The following is a 27,968-nucleotide window of genomic DNA, read 5'->3' on the forward strand; positions in this document are numbered from 1 at the left end:
AATCTATTCTTTCACAATTCTGGAAGCTAGAAGTCTGAACTCAAGGTTTCTGCAGGGCCATGCTGCCTCTGAATGCTCTAGGGAAGAATCTTTCCTTGCCTCTCTCTGGCTTCTGGTGGTTGCCAGCAATCCTTAGTTCTTCTTGGCTTGTAGCCATGGCACCCTAATTTCTGCCTTCTTCATGTGGCTATCTTCCCTCTGCATGTGTCTGTCTCTATGTCTAGATTTTCTTCTTCTTTTAAGGACACCAGTCATTGGATTAGGGCCCACTGTAATCCAGCATGACCTCATCTTAACTTGGTTACATCTGCAAAGACTCGAATTCCAAATAAGGTCACATTCACAGGTACCGGGCTTAGGACTTATCTTTTTAGGGGACTCAATTCAACCTGTAGCAGGGTGCTTGAGGGAAGGAAGCCCCCATAGCTTCCCTCTAGGGGTCAGAAAAGCACACATGGGAATTATTTTTCTGAAAAAAGACCAACAGCTTCAAGTGTAAAAAGAAAAAAAGAGAGAGACATACAGACTTAATGCCCTACTGCTTAAAGTGTGTTTATGGACCATCACCCGGGAATCTGTTAGAAATCCCCTGACTGACTGAGTCAGAACCTGCATTTAAACAAAGTCCCTAGGTGGCCCATAAGCACATTACAGTTTGAGATGTGCCGTTCTAATAGTCTGACTTTTATTTCCTTTCCCACCCATGGTCAGTCTAGCCTGTGGGTCTTTGTGCACAGGCCACCTGGTTGGGAGCCAGGCACCCACGCTGTCCTTTGTTCTCCTCTTTTCATGTAGCATGTTATCCTGTTTCTCTCCCTGTGCATTGTTGTTGCCCGCGTGCAGGACCTTGCTCGGCCTTTCTGGAGAGTATTGAGCTTGCTGAGCCCGTCCCTTTGTTGTGCTCTTGGGCCGTGTCCAGTTTTTGTTGTTTATAGACGTTGCTGTCAGGGACATCTCTACACATTTCTTTGGGGGTTAGTTCTTTAAGGTAGAATTTGGGAATCAAAGAGCATAAGCAGTTGTGGACTCATCCCATTTTGCTGGATCAGGGAGCAGACATCCTACTGGATTTCCCCATTGTCCCCTATTTGATAGGTCCAGTGGCAGAATAGGCTCTGGAGCCACATAGGCTTGGGCTCAAATTTAATCCTTTTTTTTTTTTTTTTTTTCTGCATGACCTTGGGCAAATCACATAACATTTCTGAGCTTGAGGTTGGTTGTTCTCATATTAAATCCTAATAATGCTACAGACTTTGTAGGATTTTTGTAAGGATAATAGTGACACCACCCACATCCATTTATTGAGTGTTTACTGCAAGTTATTCATTTAATCCTGACGATTTCTCTGCAGAGTAGGCCTGCTCATCCACTTTTACTGTGTACAGAAGAGGGAACTGAGGCTGGGTGAAGTAGCTCACCAACGTTAATGCTGTAAGGACATTGTGTGCTCAATCCCAGGGTTGTCACGTCCAAAATGTTAAGGTCCTGTAGTGCAGATAGAATAAGATAATGAACATCCAGCTCTTGGCTCATGGTGTGGCTCAGCAGTTGCTGGGTCCCTGCCTTCTCTTCCCATGGGCTTTTATCAGTTTTGCCAGCTCACTCCCAGAGTAGGAGCGTCTAGCTCAGGATTGTTTCAGCAGTACTTCGTTGATAAGTCCCCGACTTTGCTTTGTGTACAGACCCTCTCAGTAGAAGGGACTTCTTAAATGACTCAGGGACGAGGAGCAGAACTGGCTCTGATCCCTGCCGCTAACTGGCTCCTTCTTCCCCAGGGACGAGGATGGCAAGACTGCCCGTAGCCATAAGCCCTCCTCACTGCTCCTGGGGCTAAAGCTGGGGCTGGTGGCCATGGGGCTGGCCCGACCCCAGGCCTGGTTGTTGGGCCTGCCTACAGCCGTGGTCTATGGCTCCCTGGCCCTCTTCATCTCCGTCTTGCACAACGTGTTCCTGCTCTACTACGTGGACACCTTTGTGTCAGTGTACAAGATCAACAAGGCAGCCTTCTGGGTCGGAGAGGTAGGGCCAGTGCTGGGTAGCCAGCCCAGGTGAGAGCCTAGAGGATGCATGGGCTGCTGGGCAGATCGCAGGTGCTGGGTCCTGCCTAGTTGGAGGCATGGGGCAGGCCAGGTTGTCCATGAGACTCAGCAAGAAAGGTAGAGGTGGAGGCCTGGGTGATTCCTCCTTACTGAGGATTAGACCAGCTATGAGCCCAGCATTGCTTTATGTAGTCACATATATGATATGAAATATTATATTCAGTTATTAATTTATCAGCTGGGCCCTGGGTGGGTTCAATGGGAGTAGTGGCTGGTAGAGTGGATTTCAGCAGAGGGACTGACATGAGCAGAAGTTTGCATGTGGGAAAGCAGGGGTTATCTTTGAGAGGTGGTGAGCAGGCCAGGGAGGAGGCTGCTTGGAGCCCACCTGCCGCCTCCCCTCTGCCTGCAGACGGTGTTTCTTCTCTGGAACAGCTTCAATGACCCACTCTTCGGCTGGCTCAGTGACCGCCAGTTCCTCAGCTCCCAGCCCCGGTTTGTGCCTGGGGGTCGCTTATCAGTTCTGTCCCACCCTACCCCCCCCTGCCGCTGGCTGGAGGACCCCTGCCCATGTTGGGAGTGGGGGGAGAAAGGAGTACCATTTTCAGCTATCTATGCCCCCTCTGCTCCTGGGGCCCAGGGCAGGCTCTGTCCAGTTGTAGAAATGGCCTTGACTAACCCTTGCCTTGCTCACCTGGGGGAAGAGATTTACCGCAGCTTGGCTTGTCTGGCCCCTCAGGACTGAGCTCTGTACCCTAAGCATCTTCTGCTGCTTCTGGCAGATCCTGTTAACCCCATCCCTGCTTGAGTCCCATCACTGCCCTCACCCGTGAGAAGTGGGTACCCTACCACCCTTTGACCATCAGCACTGGCAGGCTGTAGGGGAGGAGATTGGGGCAGAGGAGGGGTTGTACCCACTGGGAATTGTGCTTTCTAGTTTGGAGGCTAGGGTCTCGGGTTACAGTGGGGCAACCCTGATGTAAGTCCCACATCTGGGCCTCCATCCCTCCTCTGAGGCCTGGGAGGGAGGAACTGGGGCCTGCCAAGGCTGAAGGGCATCTCCCGACAGCCCTCCTCTCCCTGGCAGGTCAGGTGCTGGGCTGTCCTCTAGGGCTGTGGTGCTGGCACGGGTGCGGGCACTGGGCTGGCATGGGCCACTGCTGGCGCTGTCATTCCTGGCATTCTGGGTGCCCTGGGCCCCAGCTGGCCTGCAGTTCTTGCTCTGCCTGTGTCTCTATGATGGTTTCCTGACGCTCGTGGACCTGCACCATCATGCCTTGCTGGCTGACCTGGCCCTCTCAGCCCACGACCGCACCCACCTCAACTTCTACTGCTCCCTCTTCAGTGCTGCTGGCTCCCTCTCTGTCTTTGCCTCCTACGCCTTCTGGAACAAGGAGGACTTCTCCTCCTTCCGTGCCTTCTGTGTGGCACTGGCCGCTGGCTCTGGGCTGGGCTTTGTAGGGGCCACGCAGCTGCTGAGGAGGCGAGTTGAGGCTGCCGGCAGGGAGCCAGGGTGTCCAGTCCTGGCCGTGGATGGCGGGTGAGTGGCCAGCCCTGGTTCTGCAGGTTCCTGCCAGCACTCTTCTGAGTCTGACTTCTATGCTGGGTCCCCTGGCTGATGGTGGCTGCCCTAGAGCGGGGGAATGGCTGTGGCTCAGACCCAGGCAGCTCTCAACTCCCCTCTGCTCTATAGCCTGTGTGGAGAGGAACTGCTTGTGGGTGGTGAGGAAGCGGACAGTATCACCTTGGGCCAGTACCTCCATCAGCTGGCACGCCACCGGAACTTCCTGTGGTTCGTGGGCATGGACCTGGTGCAGGTATGCAAAACAGACCCTAGGATGGCTACGGTATGCCTCACTCAAGGGGGCAGGTTCCTGGGCACCAGCTGACAAGCCTGAACTCTAGGTCCAGTGAGGGAGAGAGAATGGCAACTGCCCAGAGCTGGGCAATCAGTTCTGGGTCTCTCGTGAGGACTACCAGATGGTTAAAAGACAGGAACACAGGGAAGGGCAGTTGGGAGACCTGGATTCTAGCACTGTCTGAGCTTCTAACTGCCTATGTGGTCTGAGGCAGGTCTCAGGCTGTCTGGGCAGCCTTGTCCTCACCTGTAAAGTGAGGATATACGAGTGATGCCTTGTTTGGGAACTCTATGACAACTTTTCTAAAAACCTATGTGGCACACCTAAAACACATGAGGTATTTAAGATATGCAAATTTAGAAAGATTGTTTTTATGTCACTAAATTATTTAAGTATTTTTAATTAAAAAGAAGAGAACTTAATTTCTTTAATTAGTATTTTGTCGTTCCTGTTAGCTTTTAGCAAAAGTAGACGAAAAAGCAGAGGTTTTGTTTTAGGTTTTGTTCTGGCATGTTCCATGTTTAGGAACGTGGGGATAAGGACCTGCTCTCCCTCTTGCTGCTCTGAGGGTCATGGGATGCATGTTCCCCTTTTTGCTTTTGACGCTGGTTCTGGGCTCCCCTCCCAGCCCCCCAGCAGCCCCCTCACTACCCCTGTTCGGTTGCAGGTCTTTCACTGCCACTTCAACAGCAACTTCTTCCCCCTCTTCCTGGAGCACCTGTTGTCAGACCACATCTCTCTGTCCACAGGCTCTTTCCTGTTGGGTGAGTGGGTGCCTTGGACAGGCAGGAAGGACAGAGGCTTATACCCCAGAGCCCCTAGCCCAGCTGCAGGCATGGCCACCTCACCAGTGGGGGCCCCAGGTGTCAGAGGGGAGGGATGACTGCTGGGGGAGGGGGTTGCACCTTCAGTCCCCAGCTCTGTTTTCTGGAGGAAGGGGTGGGAGCCCATTGCAAGGAGTGGGGGATGAGGCAGGTTGGCCTCTTGGTGATGGTGCCACCCAGAGGTGATGAGGTGCAGTGCTGGGGCTATCGTCTGATAGGCCTGGTCATGTCTGAACTGTGCTTATTCCCTGTGTGGCATTGGACATGTCATTTAATCTTTTTGGGCCTGTAGGTCTCATCTGTAAAGTAGGGATAATACTTACCTTAAAGGATTGTAGGATTAAATAAAAGAATGATTGGTAAACTCTTAGCACACAGCCTGGCATGTCCTTAGTGTCCAATACGTGCAAACTGTGATTCTGATTGTCGAAATGTTGATACGCTGTGGCGGTGTCCCCTGACGAGGCTGGGCCCCTTCCCCCCAGGCATTTCCTACGTTGCTCCCCATCTCAACAACCTCTACTTCCTGCCCCTGTGCCGGCGCTGGGGTGTCTACGCGGTGGTACGGGGGCTCTTCCTGCTCAAGCTGGGCCTTAGCCTACTCATGCTGTTGGCTGGCCCTGACTGCCCCAGCCTGCTCTGCCTCTTCATTGCCAGGTATGCCCCACCCTCTCTCACCCCCACACATCTGTCCCACCCCCTCACTCTTGCCCCTCTCTCTCTCTCTCCATCGCAGTAACCGTGTCTTCACTGAGGGCACCTGTAAGCTGCTGACCTTGGTGGTCACTGACCTAGTGGACGAGGACTTGGTGCTGAACCACCGCAAGCAGGCGGCCTCGGCACTCCTCTTTGGCATGGTTGCCCTGGTGACCAAACCAGGCCAGACCTTTGCCCCACTTCTAGGCACCTGGCTGCTCTGCTTCTACACAGGTGAGGCCTGGGGGCTGGCAGGGGGCTCTCAAGGCTCCAGGGGGACAATTTACCTTGAATACCAACTGACAAGCCTGAACTCTAGGTCCAGTGAGGGAGAGAGAATAGCAACTGCCCGACAGAGCCTGGGCCTGGGCTGCCCAGGGCTAACACCCCTCTTCTGTTCCTTCCCACATGGGTAGAGGGGATTGGGTCTCAGGTTCTTCCATTCTTTCAATTGTTCATTCATATAAAATACCTTCTCTGTGCCAGGTGCTGCTCTAGGTGCTAGGGAAATAATAAGACAAACAAGGTCTTTGCTATCATAGAGCTTATATATCTAGTTGAGGAAGAAGTTAGGGCTTGCAATACAAAACCAAACAAAAAAATGTCAGGTAGTGACAAGTGCTATGATAAAGAATAGACAGGAAGATGTGAGACACTATGACTGAGTGTGGTCAGGGAAGGCCTCTCCAAGGACGTGATGCTCAAGATGTCAACTGAGTGGCAGAGTTTGTCTCGGAAGGATCTCAGGGAACCCCAGACAGGGGGAACAGCAAGTGCAAAGGCCCAAGGTATCAGGAGTGGGAGATGAGTCTGGAAAAGTGAAGAAGAGAGCTTTGCAGATCAAAGCAGGGTTTAGATTTTCTTCTTGGTGTAAAGGACACTATTGGGAGAGTTTTAAGCAGGGGAGTGGCATAGTCTGGGTTACACTTATATATATATATTATATATATATATATAATTATTGTTGAGAATATACACAGTGCAACACACCAATTCAACAGTTTTTGCATGTGCCATTTAGTGACCTTGATTACATTCTTCAAGTTGTGTAACCATTCTCACCCTCCTTTTCTGAGTTGTTCCTGCCCCTTTAACATAAATTCATTGCCCCCTAAAGCTCCTATCTAATCTTTTGAGTTGGTGTTGTCAGTTTGGTCCCATATAGATCTTTAAAGAGCACAGTGTTCAAGGCAGATGTTTTTTTACTAGTTAAGCTAAACTATTGTTTGGTTTTAAGACAACTTCAGGGGATATTTTTGGTTTATGGTTTAAAGATTATCTCAGGGCAATAGTTTCAGGGGTTTATCCGACATTTATGGCTCCAGGAGTCTAGTTTACATTTTAACGCTCACTCTGGCTACTGTGTGGAGAATGGATCATATGGAAACCAGAGTGGGAACAGCAGGGAGATCATCACCAGGCTGTGGCAGAGGCAATGGAGGCTAGGGCTAGGGTGGTGCAGGGGAGCTGGAAAGAAGTTGGTGGGTTTGGGATGTTTTAGAGTTGGGGGAGGAGAAGGATTCGATGTTGTGGAATAATGAAGGAAATCAAGGAATCGAGGGCAACTTTGAGGTTTTTGGCCCAAGTTATTGGGTGGTTGGAGGTGCCTGCCATTCACTGAGAAGGAAAGAATAAGGGAGGAGCAGACTTAGAGGAGGAAATGAAGAGTTGTGGTTTAGACATGTGACACTGGAGATGTCCCACTGTGGACTTTGGAGGGGGCTGACCACATGCCTTCTGTGCTCTCTCATCCTAGGTCATGATCTCTTCCAGCAGGCCCCGCTAGCCCCTGTGGGGAGTGCCCAGCCCTGGCCAGAGCCCCCAGCCCCACCCCCGGCGCAGGCCCCAACACTCCGCCAGGGCTGCTTCTACTTGCTGGTGCTGGTGCCCATCACCTGTGCTCTGCTGCAGCTGTTCACCTGGTCCCGGTTTACACTGCATGGGAGATACTTGCACACGGTCAAAGCCCAGCGCCAGAACCTATCACAGGCCCAAACCCTGGACCTTAAGACAGTGTGAGAAGTGGGGCAAGGCCATCTGGGGAGGATACTGCCTGCGGCCCTGGGGAGGAGCCTCTTTTGCCAGCCTGGCCTCCTGCTTCTCCGCGTGCCTCAGATGCAGCCTGGATGATAGATGGCCGACTGGGAGCTCCTGGGACTGAGCCAGGAGTGTCACTGAGGTCTAAGTTCCTGCTTGGCTGACTGGCCCAGCTTGGGCAGGGCTGGGTGTATGTGTTCAGGGACCTGTTTCCCCCTTCAGGGGCAGGAGGAAAGAAGAGGACCAAGTAGGGATGGGGCTGCTTTGTGGTGCTCATGGGGTTACCGGGGGGTATGGAGGCCTGTCCCACTGCCTGGCTGAGACTGGCTGCCCTGTGGGCTCAGGAACCCCTTTTGATACTGCAACTGTTCCCTCTCGCCCAGTCAGGGGAAGCCGACTGCAAGTCCCTCCCTACCCATCTCCAGTAGTTTCTCAGAGGGTTCTCTGCTTCAGCTGTGCCCGAAGTAGCACAGCCCCTTCTGCTGCTGCAGGGTTCCCCCACCCTACCCTGCCTCTGAAGAGCTTCATTTCATAGACTGATTAAAGGCAGTCTTTTCTAGGCCTCAGGTCTGGGCTGTGTGTGTGTGTGTGGTGGGATGGTGGGGGTGTTGGGACACAGGGCTCCTCAATAGAAACACCCTGAGAGCATTTTTCCAAATCCAAGTGGTGGGCTACAGGCATTGCTCACTAAGACACCAGTGAGAAAATGCAGATTGGTAGCTGCATGGGGACTTGGGAGCAGAATGACTTTCAGGCCTGGGGCCAGTAGCCCCAGGACATTTCCCATGTGACACTGTTGGACGCCATAGTCACGGAAGGGGAGCTTCTAGGACAGAGCTTCTCAACCTTGGAATCACCTGGGAAGCTTTAATAGATACTGATGTGTGTTCTATTCCCAAAGATTTCTGATTTATTGGGTCTGGGGTATGGCCTGGACATCAGGATTTTTAAAAGCTCTGTAGGTGATTTTCCTGTGCAGCTGGGATGGAGAACCACTGCTCTAGGCCAGCGGTTCTCAGCTTCAGCACTAGAGACACTTGGGGCTGGATATATTTCTTTGTTGTAGATATTTATCAGTAGCAGAATCCCTGGCCTCTACTTGCTTAGCTGCCAGTAACCCCCATCCCAACCTCCGGTTGTGACAACCAAACATGTCTCCAGACATTGCCAAATGTGTCTTGAGGGGCAAAATTGATCCTTGTTGAGAACCACTCCTGTAGGCCAGTAGTTTTTTGAGGGTTTGCTTAGTGGCTATGACGGTAGGCTCCAGGGCTCTACAGCCTGGGTTCAAATCTTAGCTTATTAATAAAGGGCAGAGCCTTGGAAAATTGCCTCATCATTCTGTGGCTCTATCCACAGCTTCGAGGGTTATTGAATTAAATGGGTTAGCATTTGTAAAGTGCTTGGCCATTTTTCCCAAGTGTGTATTTAAAATGAACTGATTTTCCAAATGGGCCCTGGAAACTGCATTTTAATAAGCTCCCTAGATTCTCATACACTTCAAAGTTTTGAGAACCTCTGACTTCAGAGATGTCAGGAGCTGCCCCCATCATTCTGGGTGTAGTCTTACCCATGGGGGTGGGGATCCTCAGTTCCTGAACCTGGGCTTTGCGTGAACACTATTTTCCAGGCATCCACCTGACAGGCTCTGACTTGGACAATGGTGGCCAAGTCTGGCTGGTGCGACAGTGCCCTCTAGAGGCCAGACTAGGCACACTCCCAGCTTCAGCTTCAAGGACCGCAGCTCCTCCTGCTTCCCACACCCAGCACTGGCTACAGACAGAGGTCCAGCTGATGTGTCTATCGGAACGACTTTATTTAAGTACACTGGGCCCCACCAGGCAATGTGGTTTGTGCGAGGCTGTGCGAGGGACAGGCTTGGGCTAAGAGAAGGGAGGTGAGCTGGTTAAGCACACTGCAGTCCGCGGGTCGCCACATCGCTTTCACACACACCTGCCGCTGCGGCCCACATCTGGCAGGGGCCTTTGGTCATAGAATGGCATGGGGGAGAATACTGCCTGGAATTTGGAATTGGGTAGGTCTTGGTACTACAGGTGAGGGTGCCAGTGAAGGCATGCTAGCCCCAGCCTTGCACCATCTGGGCTGAAAGGCCTTTGGACCACTGCTAGGGGGGTAGTCCAGTCCAGGGGAGGCACCTGGCCCTGCTGGACCAGAGATGAGCCTGAGCCCATCACTCCTGGCACTCTGGTCTGGCACCCTTCCTCCTTCCCTCCCCAAACAGGTCCAAAGTCAAGAATAGCACAAGATCAGCCCAGAGGGGCTTTCCTGCCTCTACAACCTTGCCCCCCCTGGTCAGCTGGAGTGGAAAAGGCAACTTGGTTAATGCTGTTCTGACTGAGGCACTTTCTCTGGTCCTAAAGGGGCTAGATCTCCAACCCCTCTTTTACTAGGGGCCTCTGCCAAAGAAAGTGTTTCTACTTCCTGTTTCAGAAAATGTGACCAGCAGCCAGCCTGTTGATTCTAGGGCAGTGAACAAGTGGAAGAGGGAGAACGAAAGAGGCTGTGGGAGTGCCTTTGAAGGTAACCTCCAATCCCACACCAGCCCTGAGGCTTATGGGTACTGTCAGTTCACCGTTAGCAGGGACTGGTGGGGCCCTGGATGCTACGCTAAGCTTAGGTGCTGTAAACATTAGTGTGAACAGGGTGACTGGTGGGCTGGAAGTGATGAGCTCCATTCTCTGCAGTCCCCTTACTGAACAAACACTTTAATAAATAAAACTGAAGATGGCACTGGGACAAGGATGGATGAAAAGCAAGTAACAGGACCTGTAGCCAACAGGCTCCTTAAACTCTCCCAAGATCCCCTGGGTGAGGGGTAGGGGTTGCGCATCAACTCTGCGGCTGATCGGAAGTAGCACTACTCCTGCCCTCCACAAATGCCCAGTGTGGCCCTGGTCCCCAGGTGAACTTGAGGACATCTTGCCCTCTCCTTGGCGCCAGAATCTCTGTAACAGCTCCTGGAGCACTTTTCCAGCTTCCCAAACCCAAACTGCACCAAAAGCAGGCAGAACTCAACCCTGGCCCCAGCCAACCCTCAGTGCATGATCAAGAGGCATTGAGAGCAGAATGGTGAGCAAGGGGAGGCAGCAGCTGCCTGGGACAAGCTACCCTGGGGAGGCTGGGGGGAGGGGCTAGCCCAGCCTGGGACAGGCAGCAGCGAGGTCTGGTGGGGGGGATTGGGTTTACCTCCCTCTGTGTCTCCTTCCAGTAGTAAACATAGTCCCACACAGCCAGACAAAGGCCCAGCTGACAGGAGTGGGGCCCTCTGCCAGCACTCTTCCCTGTCAGGGCCAGTCAGTGGTCAACCCCAGGCCTCAGGCCATCGCCATCATGGGTAGTTCATAGTCCTTTCTGGGCCCCAGGATCCCTGGGCCACACGACACTCGCATATGTGCACACACTCGTACCCACACACCCACACACACACTCGCATACACAGGCAGTTCCTCGCAAACACTCCGACTCAAGAAAGCGAGTTTTAAAGTGGAGTTAACTTCAGAGAGAGGTGAAGATGATGTCCCAACATTAGAAGGTTTTCCTGTGGATGGACCGGGCACCATCTTCCTCATATTCCTTCTTGGAGACCCACATCTTCTTAAAGGTGTCCAGGGAGGCAAGGATAGAGCCCCTGGAGTGGAGGGAATCCAAAGGAACATGTGAGAGATAGTGGGTATCCCTGGAGCCAGCCAGTGCCCATGGGGCCACACCAGATCAGGCTCTTCTGGGAGAAAGGGATAGGGATGCTAAGGGGTAAGCGATGCCTTTGCTTCCTCTTCTGCTTTTATTTTCGAAAGGGCTACTCACCCAATCCATGTGGAATACAGTCTCTCCTGAGGTGCAGATATCTGCAAGGATGGTTGGAAGAAGGAATCTGAGACTTCCATCCCTGCCCCCGCCTCCCCTCTAATGCATGTCTTTACTCTCCATCCCACTGCCCAAGGCAGCAGATGCCTTTCCCACAACAGGCATGATTACTGTTGGGCCCTGTGGCCTCTCTTGGGGGTAGTGTGGCCAGCCTGACACTCATTTGGGGAAGCAGGTTTCCGGCAGCTCTACACATCTATAGTTCCCAGGGAAGCTGGGGCTATCTGAGGGCAAGATTCTGCCCTGCTGCAGGGAAGGAGGGTACAGACTCCATAGCAAAAACCTCCTTTCCTCAGGCCGGCCAATTCCCTTACTCCCTTCCGTAGTCACGAAGAGGCTAGATAGTGTTACAGGGGAGCCCCTGGGCAGGGGGCACAGAAGCAGCAGAAGTCAATCTCCTGTCATGTTTACAGTTTCTCAGAAAGACCACATGTGGCGTACTCAGCCTAGTACCCTGCCCCATTCAGGTATCAGAACTGCCCTCCTTTAGAGTAAAGAGGGAGAATGAGAATAGGTCCTCCCTCTGGCCAACCTAGGCCTCAGGGTCAGTGTGCACCCTGAGAAGCTGTTCCTAGGCGCCACACCACATGACACTCCAGATCCTTGGAGGCCCAGTTCCCCCCAGGCCAAGCCCCCCTCCTCCCCATCCCCCATGCTCCTACCCTGATCTTCACGTCTTTTGGAGCTAATTTCTTCACTTCACTCAGTAGCCTGTCACCAAAACCTGAATGGGCAGAAAAGGAGAATCTCAAGTCAATTCTGAGTGTCTGGACCCAGCAGGGTCTGGAAGCTTCCTGGGGAAGGGCCCAAGGGCAAAGATCAACCTTTGAACAGGGTGGAGCCTCCTGAAAGGACGATGTTGGAGAAAAGTGTACGCCGCAGGTCCATGTCTGACTTCTGGATAGCAAACACCAGGACCTCATGGATGCCTTCGCTCTCCTCACCAATCAGGTCTGGCCTGAACAGCAGCTCAGGTGCCCGGAATCGCGAAGGACCAATCTGCAGGGTGGAGGGCCAGCTTCAGAGGATGGGGCTGGGGCCGAGGTCCCTTTAGGGGGTGGGAAATGGAAAAGGCCCCTCTGCCCATCTCCAGGGAGCTATGAAGGCTAGGCTCAGGCAAGATCCTGTATGTCAAGGGCCTTGAGAAACAAAGAGTAAATAAAGGGCCTCTGAGGAAACATTTAATCCTAGCTCTGGCATTTTCCAGCTAAGAGACCTTTGGCATTAATACAAGAATTCATTCATTCATGGGGATTTCTTCTTATCACTGGAGTTTCAGGAAGAGGCAGCTCAGTCTGAAGTCCACCCTGTGTGGTTCTCAGAGAGGTCAAAGACAGCACTAACCATCCCACTTCCTGATCTCATCCCGACCTAGGAAAATACTACAGGAGGGAGAAAAGTCCCTGTTGCCTACTCTGCAGGAGACACTGCTGCTTTAGAGCTACGCTGCTCCAGGCAGACCACTTAAAAGGTTTGGTCCATCTGACCCCACTCTCCTTGTGGGTAGTTCCGTTTGAGCCCAGAGCTTGTGTGGGCCTGAGGGAACTGAGAGCAGAGGTCTGGTCGCCTACCTCAATGGTGCTGCCATCGGGCAGGTAGTACTGAGCCTTCTCCGTCTCCAGCGTCTCATCCTTCTGGGGGTTTATGGATAGGTAGCAGGCTCTCTGCAGAACCAAGCATGACAGTCAGGCTGGCAGGGAACTCAGCGCACACTCGGTCAAAGTCCGGGGAAGTGATGTGCTGCCACAGAAAGCTGCCCTTCTGCGCTGACTGTGCTCAAGGTCCTAAGAGCTGCCGCCCAGAAGCAGGGGCAGGGAGGCCTCTGAAGGCCTTCCCTGTGTGGCGTGTGGGATATGCATTCTTAGCTGTTCTACCTTCCTAGTGGGAAAGTTTGGGAACTTAGCTCTCTAAATCTGGAATTTGAGACCACAGCCCAGCTTTAGCCCAGGTCCAGGCATCTTTCTCCTACCATTCATAAAGACTATGGCTTTAAGTCCCTCCTATCCAGCTCAAAGGTTTCCCTATAGCTTTAGGGGGTAGTTCAGTTTATTTAAAAAGAAAAATGTAGTATGACCTCTTTGAGGATGTAAAAGAACATATGTAACTTATGCATAAGGTATAAAAATCATAATGAACACCTCTGTACTCATCACCCACCCAGCTTAAGAAATAGACGCAGCTCCCTTTCCCCCCACCAGATGGCAGCACGTCAGGAAGGTGAATCTGTCCGTGTGAGGTCACCAGCTGGATCACACAGCTGCCCAGGGGCCTGGCTGGGGAGAAGGGAGCCTGACACCGGGGATAGGAGCTTCACCTCCCTTCACTCCCAGGTCACAAGGCCTGGCTGCCCTGCTCCCATTCTTCACCCTATTTGAAGCCCACGGGGCAGCACTCACTTCTTTTATGGCCTTGACAATCTCAAACTCGGAGGATGAGTGGAAGTCATAGCCCTCTTTGCGCAAGTAGAGGCGAAGGAAGCGGGAGACGTCACGGCCAGCGATGTCGATGCGCATGATAGAGTGGGGCATGGCAAAGCCCTCGTAGATGGGCACAGCATGAGTGACACCATCCCCGGAATCCAGCACCACACCTGTGGTCCTGCCTGTGGCATAACTGAAGCAAAGGGGATAAACCATCACTAACCTTTGCCTCCTCACCCTGAAAATAAACACTTCTTTTTTGAGTTTGATGGCAGCTAAAACCAAAGCTTGGGCCTGCTTTCTTCAGGGGTCACCTTAGACTGGGCTGAGTACAAAGGATGCCTGAGTATGGATGCTGAACGAAAGGAGCTGAGCTCCTCCACACTCCCTCCCCCACACCTAGAAGGAGATGGCCTGGGCTTCAACTGCTTTAGGAGACTCAGCCAGGGGTGGAGCTTTTACTCTCTACACAAGAGGAAAAAACTCAAATGCCTATAGGGGCCAGGCAGGCAAATCAAGTGAGTAAAGGGAAGAATGATTTTCACTTCCATAAAAAACTAGTTTTCTTCCCACATGGCCTTCTAGACCTGTCTTTAGGTTTTTTTTTTTCTTTTGGCAGAAAAGGGTACAGACATAGATTTCCCTGCTATGTCGGGGAAAAAAATGCCAATCTTTGATAAATAGCAACTGACTCACACTGCCTCAGTGTTGGGAAGGCAACAGGGAATGGTGAACTGTGGTGAAGTCAAGCACACAAACCCCATCTAAAAGGGAAGCTCCCGCTGATTTTTGCCCTATAGGAATGCCAGCCCAGAATTATCAGATCTTCCCATTTTTTAAGAGAAGCCAGAAATTGGATTTTGATATGAAATTTCCTACTTTTTAAATGCTGGCTCAAAGTTTTTTAATGGGGTCAAACAAATCCCATCTGCAGGTCCCTAGTGTACAATCTCTGCAGTAGACCTCCCACTGGTGTGCAGCAGGGTGGCAGCATGACAGGAATGACAGGGCCGTGAGAACAGGGACCGTGGTGGTGTCTTGATCACGACTGTATTTCTGGCCTAGCATAGCACCTGACACACAGTAGTTACTAAACAAATATTTGAACGTATTACCGGGGCTTTCAGGAAGAGCTGTACCAGCATGTGGTCTTCCCAGCAGGCCCAGGGAGAGCCTTGGGCATCAAATCTGCTAAGAGTACTGAGATGGGATAGTCTCAACACTGGCCACATCTCTTCTGGTTTCAACTGAGAAGCCTCAGTGCTCAGTTTCAGCAGTAGTCTCCCTCCCTTTCCCACCATCTTTAACCCCTCCCTAGCAGGGGTGCTCAAGCTACTCTGAAGCAGCCCAACCCAAAGGACAGGCAGCCTGGATTCTGCCAAAGTCCCCAGAGGGCCAGGCTGGCCAACCAGGCTGCTACTCACAGGCTGAGCACAGCTTGCATGGAGATGAAAAGGGCTGGCACATTGAAGGTCTCGAAGAAAACTTCCGCAGCTCGTTCCCGGTTTTTCCGTGGGTTTAAAGGCGCCTCCGTCAGGAGGACAGGATGCTGGAGAAAAATGCCCAGCCGGCAATCAGGGGGAGGCCAGATCTCCACCCCTCATTAGTACTCAGCGAAGTTCCTGTGTAGCTTGCTAGAGGGGGGCCATTTGTCAGACTCCCTCCAAAAAGGCCAACCTGAGCCTGTCATCTACCCCTGCCCAAGTCAGTTTCTCAACTTTCCAAATTCACGCCATCTTTAAAGTCTCATTCTGTCCTGGCTTCCACTCCTCTACTCCCTTCTTTGTCCTCCAAGATTCTTATATAAACCCAACCCACTGCCGCTGAGTCAATTCCAACTCATAGTGATCCTACAGGACACAGAAGAAATGCCCCACAGGGTTTCCAAAGCTGTAATCTTTACGGAAGCAGACTGCCGTATCTTTCTTGCATGGAGCAGCCTGGTGGGTTCAAACCACCAACCTTTTGGTTAGCAGCTGAGTGCTTAACCACTGTGCCACCAGGGCTCCTTATTAGGCTCCTATATCTACGGCATATCTCCAACTGCCAAGAAGATTCTGTTAAACTCTAAATCTGAATTATTATGATAAAAATCTTAAAAATTTCAAAACTTCCAAAATTTTGAATGTGCTTTAAAAAAAACTGAACACATTCCTCCTTTGGAAACTCAGATATGCCTAGGATGCATCCTCCTTCACATTTCTGAGTTGATAGTTAGTGCCCTAGAAGTTACAGAATATAGGCTCTGAAGTCCAAAAGACATGGGTTTGACTCCCATCTCTACCACTTTATTTACTCTGTGATCTTGGAAATATTACTTGGCTTCCCTTGTTTGTAAAATGGAGACAATATTACCTGTATCTCAAAGGAAGGGTGTGAAGATTAAACTCAAATATGTCTGAAAAGCACATGACCTGGTACCCAGCACACAGTAAGCACTCAAACTCTCTTAGCAGTTACCATCGTCATCATCATCATCATTTCTGGGGTCGGGGCTCTGGCCAGCTCTGCATCCCTGTGCAGGGGTGCCCTTGCACATAGGACCCTCACCTCCTCTGAGAAAGTCTGCAGCTGGTCCTTAGAATAGACATATTGCCAGATGCGCTCCATGTCATTCCAGTCCTTGACAATGCCATGCTCCATTGGGTAGCGGATGGAGAGCAGCCCTCGGTGCTCCTGGGGGCAGACAGCAGTAATTGGCAGCAGCAGTCAGCATCTCAGCCAGGCTGCCCAGGACCCTGCTCTTCCAGGACTATGCTGTGGCTGGATCGCCAGGAACTGCTTGCAAAGGGCCCTCAGCTCCCTGAGCTCCACCCTACAGCCCTCTTCCCTGGGCTAAAGACAGGCAATCATCCTCCAAGTCTATGAACTCTACGCTGCAAACTGCCCTCCCTGCCCAAGCAGCTGGCAAAGCAGAGGGCTTCTGCATTTCCACTGGCCCCCTAGGATGAGACACAGGAGGCACCACCTTATTGCCTGGTCTCAGGACACAATCTCTTGGCTCTTTTAACAATCTGACTCCCACTTCTGGATCTCAGCACTTGGAGCCAAGGTTGGCAACAATGATTCTGTTGTTCTGTTTACTAGAGACTGCCTGAGGGCTCTGCCAAAACTGCTAATTAACTCACCCCCAGGGCATCCCAGCCAGGATGTCCCTCTTGAATCTCTTCTGCCAAAAAGATAACCAAGCCAGTCAGTCTGAACGCTGGCAAGGTAGTGACACAATACAGAAGAAAGGCAAAGCCCTGTTTTCTAGACTGGTTCAATGCTTCCCAAAGTGGGGTTCCAGATATTTCCTCTCCAAGACCAGAAGCTGCTCATGGAAGAAATAAATGACTTAGGCCTAGGAGAGGGGAGATTTTAAGAGAATTGCTCCTTCTACTCATGGCTGTGTCCAACTACTGGGACACTTTCCATGTGATGAATAATGATGGTCCTCTGCTGGCTTGAGGCTTCTTCTGTTGGCCTGGGAATTACCTCAGCTTTGGGGCCAATGAAGATATCACCTTCGAGGGCTCCTGCCATGACACGCACATGCTTCGGTCTGCCCACACTATAAAAGAGAGAAGGAGGGCCTTCACTTTTCATTTCACAACAGAACGTGGGAAGGATGTACAGATGCACAGACTTAGACTGGAAAGAAATATACTTAAATTTTACTGATTATCTTTGAGGAGTGAGGTTACAGTTGATTATTTTCTTCTTTATAATTTGCTGCCAAACTCACTGCTATCCAGTTGATTCCGACTCATAGTGGCCCTATAGGACAGGGTAGAACTGCCCCATAGGGTTTCCAAGGCTGTAAATCTTTACAGAAACAGATTGCCACATCTTTCTCCCACAGAGCAGCTGGTGGGTTCAAACTGCTGAACTTTTGGCTAGCAGCCAAGCATTTAACCACTGTGCTACCAGGGCCCTTGCATTTTCCAAAATTTCTACAATGAGCATGTAATAATTATGAGCAATGAGCAATGTAATAATTATTTTAGATTATTTCATATTTTTAGTATATTTGTATTATTTTATGTTAGTAAAACACATTTTAGAGGGTTTCAATACCTCCAGTTCTTTTCCTTCACCAATGTATTATGCAGTCCAAGAGAGAAGAAAACAAGAATTTCTAAAAGGATGGTTAACTCAAAAAATGTTACTCTCCTTGGTCTCCTTTCCCAGGACCTCTACTAAGTAAAACTGTGATGTTGTAATTGTGACAGATAACCTTCTTCCTTTTTCTCCCTCTTTAAGTCCATTCCCCAGGCACCTGTGCCCTACTGGCCCCAGTCCCTCTCCCTTAAGCGGAAAACTCTGAGAAACTCATTCTAACATGGTAGGGTATGGTGTAAAGTTAAACTCCATCCTGGGTGATAAGATAATTTTAATTCAAAGCAGCAATGATCCAAAGGAATCAGTCAATAATGATAAAATCTGGGGCATCAGATAAAATCGGATTTAAAAAAGAGCTTCTTGCCTGTGCCTCTCAGACCGTACCATGTTAACAAGTGCTTCCTTTGCTTACTCCAAAAGCCAGCTCCTGTGCCTTGTTTGTGTTGTTTTGACTACCAGGTCTGATTCAAATGAGAAGTTCCTTCCCTATAACAAAGCTGACAGCCCTCCCACACTTCTGACTAAGCTACAGAACAACTTACTAGTTTGGAAAGCAGTATTTGGGGATCTGATCACCAGCAAAACCAGCTTTAATCACACCGGATCCCTGAGGAGAGAAAGAGAGAAGTCAGAAATATCACAAAAACAGGAGATTCTAGAATGATATGTATAATAGGGTTCCATTTTTATTAAAAAGAAAAAAAAAAGACCTTCTATATATGTATAATATACAGATTTGTATGAGCATAGAAAATGGTTCGTGAACACCAAAGGGAGGGAAACAGGCCTGGGGATGGTGGTGAGGAGAACTCTCTGATTTTTCTGTATTCTTTGACTTTTCTCCATTTAACACATTGTACTTTTGGAATTAAAAATAATATTAATGAAGGAAAGAAAAAGAGAGAAAACCTGGGGAGAGAAGAGGAAAGCACCTAGAAGCCTCAAAGCAGCCAAGTGTGGGAAGGCAATCAAGGTGGGAAAAGTGCACACTTCTTTCTGATCTACCACCACGGGATGCTGCTCACCTATTTCCCCAGCTCAGGCCTGAACTCTCCCTGCCCTTCAGGCTTCTATGACAGACACCACCGTGAGTGTTGTCGTGACAGAACACGTTGTCTGGGCCTTACTGCAGGGACAGAGCACTGTGCTGTTTTACTAGCTGGTCTCCAGATGGTAAAAAACAGAGAAGCTCTAAAGCCTTGTCTGAGAATAGCAGAAGAGACCTAACGTAACAATCTTGATGCTCCAGTACTTGATATGTATTATAGGGTGTCTGGCTTCTCCCACTAGTACCTCTGGTATCACCCAGCGCCCAACCAATGTAAACAGTAACTTTAGGTGCTGTGCAGGACAGATGTCAAGGCTAGATATTGCTTGCAGATACACCCTGTTCTCTTGCTTCTTAATTCTTCTACCACCACTCCTGGTATGCTGGCCCCTTCCACCTCATCATCATTTGCAGTTGTATGTGTAACTGGGGCACACATGCCTTTTGACTACTACTCCTGGGGCAGACTGTGATAATCCCACAACCCACAAAGCAAGCAGTAGACACATCAGGAGGCGCTAAAGAGCTACAGTTATCTTTGCACCAAAGGCTTCCCACCAATACCCCTGGTTCCCTCCCTTATTCCTGCTCTTCTTACAGGAGAAGGGAAGTTGAGACTGGCCATCCTGGCGCCTGTCTCTGGCAAGACAGAGGTTGGGGGGAGGAAGTGAGGCGTGGCTGAAGGACAGGGGAAGCGGTATCGGGGGAAGGAGGGCAAGCCAGTTCTCTAGGGGAGCAACAAAAACGAAAAACCAAACCCACTGCTGTCGAGTTGATTCCAACTCACAGTGACCTCAGAGGGTTTCCAAGGCCATACATCTCTACGGAAGCAGACTGCCACGTCCTTCTCTGGCAGAGCCACTAGCGGTTTCAAACCGCCAACCTTTCAGTTAAGCAGTCAATAGCTTTAACCACTGCACTACCAGGGCTCCTTAAGGGAGCAACAGAAGAGAGAGAAATCAGGAGACAACTTGCAAACTCATTGGCCTGGTCGGTACAGCAAAAAGCCTTGAAAAGGTGCAGCTGTAAACTGAGCTGGAAGCCTGGGAAAGAGGGAGAACTATGCTACTGCAAACCCACGGGCTCTGGGATGGCAGGATGGATAGGTGAGAATAGCACTGAATACGAGAACTCTGGGAACTTGTTAACTGAAGCCTTCGGGATTGCTCATGGCCTTCATCTGGGTGTGGTGACGCAGACGGACTAACTGGATTTCCTAGCAGAGGTGGGAAACAAGAAAAGTAAACATGGGTCCTGTCCTTCTGACTCTGGATATTTTCAAGAGGTGATTTTCCCGGAGATTTGATTTTCAGCTGATTAGCAAAAAAATAGATAAGAGTCTGGGTTACAAGGAAGATTAAGATGCCAGACTCATTTTTTTTCTCTCTGTCCTCCTTCTCAACAAAAGTATAACAGGGCTGGTTCTAATATCACCACCTTCCTCCTGAAGAATAATCCCCAGTTGGAATTAATTATCTCTTCCTACTATGTCACACAAATCACCATTACCTGTACCACGAGGTAGCATGCATTTCATTGTGCTTTCTTTTATTTATGGTTTATGTTTTTTGTCTCTTTTCTGTCCAAGTTCCTTGAGGTCATAGACTTTATGTATCAGCAGTATCTGGCATTTGCTGGGTACTAATACAGGCTGGCTGACTAAAATGAAAATCAACTGCAGTGACTGGCAGGTGAAATCTACTGTATGGAACCTGAATCAGCAGCTGGAATGCCAGAAGCTCAAGGCAGAGGTGGTACAGGAAAAGTAAAGGCAGCATCGGGAAAGATGCACAAGGTAGAACCAGACCCAGCTTGTCCCTGCAGTCCCAGAGCTGGCCTGCCATGCCAGGAATTAGGTGAGGCATGGGTGGGAAGAGGGAGGCGGCTGAGCTGCTTCTGTTCTGCTCAAGACAAACCATGAGAGCAAACAACAGGATCATGCCAATTTCTTTATCAGTATTTGCAAATAGGAACTGTGTACCTGGCAAATGAGCTGCCACTCTCTTTGTTATTCACTATGGCAAAGCCAAGTAAACAAATGCCTGTAGTCGGCTACATGAAAAAAGCAGTCTCATCAAATATTTGATTTTTAAGGCTTCAAGTCTGCTGCCAGGCACCACTGACCATTCTCCTTCTGATCCTAGCAAACCCTCAGCAATGTGCCTGTGGTGCCTGCCGGCCACAGGCCTTGTGGCTTGGGTAACCTTTCACCTAAGCACTCCTGATTATTCCTGCCATGCTGGGAAGGAGACTAGTTGTCTCCAATCTTACAAGTGGGAAAAGGATGCTGAGAAAGGGGAAGCCACAGATTCAAGGGCACAGGTTGTTAACTGGTGGCCCATTTTGGCCCAAAGACGTGTTTTGTTTGGCCCACAAAGTATTGTTTTAAAAACAGCTGCACTGAGATATAATTCACCTAGCATGCAATTTACCCGTTTAAAGTGTATAATTCGATGGTTTTTAGTATAGTCACAGAGGTTGTGCAACTATCACCACAATTTAATTTTAGAACTTTTTATTCACCCGAAAGAGAAACCCCCACACCCTTAAGCAGTCACTCCTCATTCCTCCTCAACTCTCCCAGCCCTAGGTAACCACCAAATCTACTTTCTGACTCTGCAGACCACACATTACTTTTATATTAACTCCCAACAGTTAAAAATTGGAGATTGCATATGAAATTTAATATTTCTCACTTCTCTTGAAAAATCAGAATATCTGGCAACACTGGGCCTGCATTCCTGCATGGGGGCAACTGGCTGGATATGAGAAGCAGTTGGCCCTTTGGCCAGGCATGCTCAAGCGCACCTTCCAGATTCCCTACAGTGCCTTTCAGGTCATCCCACATTCCACTTTTCAGATGTATTTCTTTTCCTGCTTGGCCTCTGCAGGCATTGAGTTTGAGACCACTTTTCTAGGCATTCCCAGCAACTAATTAATGATGTTTCTTCCACACACTATCTTTTTCTTTTTTACCTTCTGAACACCTAGCTTGGTATGAGGCACATCCCTGGCTCTTAAAATATACATAATTGAGCATGAAAGTATCTCTACAAGTCACCTCCTCTTTATCCTTTCCATCAAGCTACTGATGGATTCTTGCTGAAGTTGCACAATCAACAGTCTGAATGTCACATTCAAGTGATAATGCTAAATAAATACATTGACTTCATTCCCTCAGCTAATTCTAGTGTCCCTAAAACTTAAGTGAATCAGCAGTAGTAGGATCTTAAGAGCTGATGACAAATTGTAAAAAAAAAAAAAAAAAAAAGTAAATTTCAATTAGTGAAATTTGAACACTGACTGGCTATTTGATATAAAGGAATTGTTAATTTTATTAGGGGTAATAATAGTATATTGATTATGTTTTTAAAAGCGTGTGGGAGAGGGAAGTGGGTATGAATGTAGTTGAAAAGATTGGCCAAGAGTTGAGAATTGTTACAGCTAAGGTGATGGGCACGTGAATGTTATATATTGTTCCCTCTACTTTTACATTTGTTTGAAATTTTCTATAAAAAAATAAAGAAAAAGAGCTGGCAGGTACGATGATAGCACAAATAAAATTTCAAAACACAAATACTACACACCCACACACACACATATATAAAATACATATATCCATAAAATCATGGATGGAAAGGAGCACATCAATTTTATGATGATGGTTTTTTCTGAAACAGAAAGGATGCAGTTGCAGAGGAGTACAAAGGGGCTTCATTTGTATCTGTAATGTTTTATTTCCTAAAAAAAACCCTGAAGCAAATATGGCAAAATGTCAACATTTATTAAAACTGGGTGGTAGATACATGCTATATGGATGCTTGTTATATACTTCTTGGAAACTTTCTGTATTTTAAAATATCTCATTTCTTAAAAGGAGGCTGAAGCAGCACAACATCTGAAAAAAAAAAGTGAAACTCTTCGCTTATTGATGAACTTCTGAAGACCTGATACTGTTACTGCTTTTAGGACCACATAGTCACAAAGACTGACTAGAACCTTGATCTATTTTAGGACAGAACTGTAACCTTTAAGATTTTAGCAGAATTCAGCTTTAGAATAAACTCAGTATTCTGATCAAAGTGCTGTTCTCTTCCTGTGTTACTATCTATGATATGCCTTTGGGAAGGAATTATCTATATTTATCTTTCAGAAATACCTATCACTTTATTGTTGTCATTAAAACATGTGCATCATCATGCATGCATGAGCATGCACACACACGCGTTCGCGCGCGCACACACACGCGTTCGCGCGCGCACACACACACACACACAGACACACACGCAAAAGCCTCGGTTTTCCTCATTAATTCTGATGAATTGGTTTGGTGCCAGAGAAAGATGAAAGGAGTGGTCACGACTGTCTTAAGACTGGGAAAGGCTGTGAACTGTGATGGGGCTCTTTCCTCTTTTCCCTGTTTCCTTTGTCCTTCTTTCTTTAATTACACTCTCCATAGCCCAGAAATAAAATGTTAGCAACACGTTAAGCTATGCAGTGCTTAAATCTGCCAGTGACACACTATTCTCATAAAGTTGGCTCGAATATTTCAAATGATTTTTCCTACCCATTTTTCATCTTGAGAATTAAAAACAAAAACTCTATAAATTTCGAACAGCAAGAACTACCCGAGGCCCCAAATCCAAAAATGTGGCAGATATTCAGAAGTCCTAATGAGAAAATGACTTAAGCTTCTTCTACTTCACCTTTTGGCAGAATTATTGACAGAATGAAGGCAATGTTTTCCCAGAGAAAAGACAAGTCAATCCTTTAAACATTAAAACTGAAAATGCACCACTGCTCTGATGCATTTCAAATATATTTCCAGGAAAGACAAAGGAGAAACTAAGAAGCATTAGTTTGAGCAACATTAAAGAGACTGGCTGGAGGCAGAACTGCCCAACCATTCAAGAAGCAAAGGATCTGCTGGTTTGGAGGGCTGGACTACTCATCTGTACTGCTGATGAAAACAGGAAATTGTTGCCAATTGCTAATTTCTTTTTTTTTTTTCTTAGCTAAGAAAGAGGCAGATGAAACACACAGACTGGCTGAAGATAGTAGTAGTATTCTCTGGAAATCAGCATCAAGAACAAGGAGTCCTGCTCAACCTTCTCAGTAAATAATGGAGGTTCCCCATCATCCTCTATTTAGGGACATCTTTGTTACTGTGATAGAGATGTTCAGTCATTCAACCACCTGCCCATCAGTCCAATGACAAACATTTATTGGACACATAGTGTGTGCCATGCGCCGCCCTAGGTACTGTGTGTATGAGGAGAGAAAGTAATAAAAAAAAAAGGAGTATCATTCTTCTTCCACAAGGATTTAAAAGTCTAGTGGAGACAAAAAAGAAAAAACTCTCCCAAAAGGGATGTCTCATTGAGCTCAAACAAAGCAGAAGCCACACCCATTAGAGAGAAGAAAACTGAACAAAAAGAACCTTTCCTTGGAAAGAGTGAGGAACTTGGAACTGGATGTCAGTCTGAGTCTTGGTGCCTCAATTCATAGGCCAGGTGGTTTGAATATGTCATTTACCCTTTCCAAGCCTCAGTTTTCTGCATCAACTGAGAAAAATAATGCCTACTTACCTACTAGGGCTGAAGTTTAAAGGAGATGACGCAAATGAAAGCACCCCTGTACCCAAGAGCTAGCTCAACAGGGTGAATCTGACAGAGTCAGTTTAGGACTGAGGGGACTGGTAACTTCAAACCCACCCAGAGGTGCCTCTGAAGTAAGGCCTGGCAATCTCCTTCCAAAAGGTCACAGCCTTGAAAACCCTATGGAGCAATTCTACCTGCACACTTGGGGTTGTCATGAGTAGGAATAGACTCCACTGGAACTAACAACAAGAAGAGGCACAGAGAGATAACTGATTTTGGTGGGACCATCACCTTTGAGTTGAAGACAGAAATGCAGTTGTTTTACAACTGCCCCTCCTTCCCCATAATAGTATTCAGTCTTTCCATTTGTCACTACTGATGCATTTGCGTGGGGTGCCAGCAAAAGGAACAACGGATGAAGCACTGGATTTAGGGCACCTCTAACTGCGTGACCTTGGGCTCACTTTACCCCCTCGCGCTTCATTTTCTCATCTGCAAAACGAGGATCAAACTTCCTGCCTTAACTATCCGCCCAGTTTTTGTGAGGATCCAAATATTATGTTTAGTTAATTATTTTTTCCCTCGACAACTAGGCGTTCCGAAGAGAAAGGCATCATCCCGGTTTGCTTTGTCACTCTCATTTCTTCTCGACCTTCATTAACTTTATAATTTATAATTATAGAAATAACTGAAATTCTATGGACATTTCTGGCACCAGATTGTCGGGCCCCACCCAGATACACCACCAAGCTGCCCCGCCCGCTCGGGGACGCAGGAAATTTAGCCCCTCTCCTCCACCCGCATACCGGCCTTCGCCCTTCTGGTACCACTGAGTTCCCGAAGCCAATCCCCACAGTCCTGGTACACCGCACCGCCCCTTAGAGGGGGAAACACTACGGCGACCCGGAAGAACGGCAAGGTCGTGAGCCAATCACTGCAGAGGGCTGCCCTCATCCGGCAAGGCCCAAAGGCGGGATCACAGTCAAGATGGACAGCAAGAGCAGCCAATAGAATTATCATAAATTGGTGCGCGGGCGGGCACCGAGCGCTCACAGAGCGGTTAAGGCCCCTCGATTCAAGGGCCCACCGACCCGGCTCGGACTACAACTCTTTCCTTTACCTTCTCCAAAGTTCTCTATCCCACGGTTGCCGCCCGGCCGCCCTGCCTACGAACTACGGGTGGGGGAGGACGGAGGCGGCGGCGGCTGAACTCGCCTGACAGGCCGGGCCAGTGACAAAGAGGCAGGCTGAAACCCGGGAAGCTATCCCTTCGAGGAGGAGAGCACAATTCCCTTTAGAAATAGGAAAGATGCAACTCACGTTGTCGATCACGACAGGCTGGTTGGCGATCACATCGTAGGACTCCATGGTACAGGAATCTCTCCTTCCGAGGAAGGAACTGCCAGCCCAGTCCGCTGCTAACGCCGCTGACACGCATGCGCAGTCTCGCTGCCTGTATAGGGCGGCCAGGCACTGTGTCCGAGCTCGCCCTCCAAAGAACTACAATCCCCAGCATGCTTTGCACCAAGGTTAGTTAAAAGACCGGTTTTGGAGACCCGCCTCTTAAACCTGGACTGGGCGTCCGCGTTTCCGTCGCACAGTACTCTGGGTTTTGTAGTCTCCGTAGAAAAATAGATGGAGACGCAGATTGATGCTTGTGTTGCATGCTTCGATCTGTAGTCCGTTTGAAAGGTTTCGCAGTGCATACTGAAGTGTGTAGTCTTCTTGAGTACTTGTCTGTAGTTCGATTTGAATTGGTCAGTAATTCGTGGATGTTTGGAGTTTACAGATCGGTACTGGCCACTGCACCCTCACTTCCCCTGGACAGTATAAGGTTGCCATGTTTTTATTTGGATCTATAAGACATTAAAAAAGAAACACCTATCACCATCACACTTTGACAGAAAGGTCATTTTAATACACATACACACACACACACGGAAGGACGTATTCTCAGAACAAAGGAAATCATTTAAATTGCGTAAAATTTGCTGTAAGAAAAAAGCAGTACATTGTCGTTACTATTCACATTTTTTCCTGGATAGGTGTAAACTTTGTAACAGATTGACGTTGGTCTGAAGACTGGCATTTGAAACTACTGGTATAGGTGATCTTTTGGCCAGCTGCTGCTCTAGTATCTCTTTAATTTTCACGGGGAGCTAGAATTGACATGGTTTTGTTAGATGAGGAAATAGAAGTGAAGAGAGGTTATGTGTTACTGCTCTTAAATAAACAGTGCATTTCCTCTGGGTTTTCTTTAGTGTATCTTTCCCCTGTTAAAGTTACAGGGACCCTTTGGTCAATAGCACTGGTAGCCACTCCCTCCTATCCCTTTCTCTTGGCATTTCTTCAAGATCATTGAATGAAAGACATTAGTGAATGAAAATAATTTTCAACCCAGTGCCTAAGGAATTAAAGGAAAATTCTCCCAGTTACAGAGAGTGAGGTAATGGGAAAGGACGGACCCATAGTGGATAATGAGTACTGGTATTCCTCAAAGCAAACTGCATACGTCTGCTTAAAGCAGAACAAAGAAAGACATTCTCAATAAAAGCGTTTATTAAATAATTACTAAGTCATATAACCCAAGGAAGCAGCAGTCAAGAAATCAAAATTTGCATTGGGCAAATCTGCTGCGAAAGACCTCTTTCAAGTGCTAAAAAGCAAAGATGTCACCTTGAAGACTAAGGTGTGCCTGACCCAAGCCAAGGTGTTTTCAATTGCCTCTTTGCATGTGAAAGCTGGACAATGAATAAGGAAGACCAAAGAAGAATTGACGCCTTTGAATTGTGGTGTTGGCGAAGAATATTGAATATACCATCGACTGCCAGAAAAACAAACAAATGTGTCTTGGAAGAAGTACAGCCAGAATGCTCCTTAGAAGCAAGGGTGGCGAGACTTTGTCTCACATACTTTGGACATGTTACCAGGAAGGATCAGTCCCTGGAGAAGGACATCATGCTTGGTAAAGTAGAGAGTCAGTGAAAAAGAGGAAGATCCTCAACTAGGTGAATTGACACGGTGGGCTGCAACAATGTGCTCAAGCATAACAACTGTGAGGATGGTGCAGGATGGGCAGTGTTTCATTCTGTTGCACATAGGGTCGCTATGAGTCGGAACTGGCACCTAACAACAACAAAGTCATATAAATTGACCCTAGTTTAACCAACTCTTGTTACTTTCTGACCAAACTTGTTGCCATGAAGTCATTTCCGATTCATAGAGACCCTATAGGACACAGTAGGACTGCCCCACAGGGTTTCTGAGGCTATAATCTTTCTCCCAGCTGAGAGACACTACTTTCTGACACTATGCCAAAAAGTATTTATTACCTGTTGACTTATTTCAGGATCCCTGGTGGCGCAGTGGTTAAGCGCTTGGCTGCTGACCGAAGGGTCGGCAGTTCCAACCCACCCTGCGTCTCCGCTGGGAGAAAGATGTGGCAATCTGCTTCCA

The 27,968-nt window shown here is 48.6% G+C and overlaps 2 protein-coding genes across 2 annotated transcripts; one reads left to right on the top strand and one right to left on the bottom strand.

The window, feature by feature from the left end:
* Positions 1-1,777: 1,777 nt before the first annotated feature.
* MFSD13A (major facilitator superfamily domain containing 13A) lies at positions 1,778-9,092 on the top strand. The gene is made up of 8 exons (XM_004370082.2): positions 1,778-2,019; positions 2,452-2,534; positions 3,127-3,579; positions 3,733-3,856; positions 4,566-4,662; positions 5,208-5,379; positions 5,459-5,652; positions 7,175-9,092. Exons 1-8 carry the CDS (start codon positions 1,852-1,854, stop codon positions 7,435-7,437), a joined length of 1,554 nt encoding a protein of 517 aa, XP_004370139.1. The 5' UTR covers positions 1,778-1,851; the 3' UTR covers positions 7,438-9,092.
* On the bottom strand, positions 9,087-25,963 carry ACTR1A (actin related protein 1A). Its single transcript, XM_004370083.2, has 11 exons — positions 25,833-25,963; positions 18,407-18,471; positions 17,238-17,313; positions 16,311-16,436; positions 15,185-15,309; positions 13,737-13,953; positions 12,912-13,004; positions 12,165-12,339; positions 12,003-12,064; positions 11,281-11,321; positions 9,087-11,104 (listed from the first exon to the last, which is right to left on the bottom strand). The coding sequence occupies exons 1-11, from the start codon at positions 25,878-25,880 to the stop codon at positions 11,002-11,004; spliced, it is 1,131 nt and encodes a 376-aa protein (XP_004370140.1). The 5' UTR covers positions 25,881-25,963; the 3' UTR covers positions 9,087-11,001.
* Between the last annotated feature and the right edge of the window lie 2,005 nt (positions 25,964-27,968).

Source organism: Trichechus manatus, unplaced genomic scaffold, assembly GCF_000243295.1.
Source record: "Trichechus manatus latirostris isolate Lorelei unplaced genomic scaffold, TriManLat1.0 scaffold00007, whole genome shotgun sequence".
In the NCBI taxonomy this organism is placed as follows: Eukaryota; Metazoa; Chordata; class Mammalia; order Sirenia; family Trichechidae; genus Trichechus; species Trichechus manatus.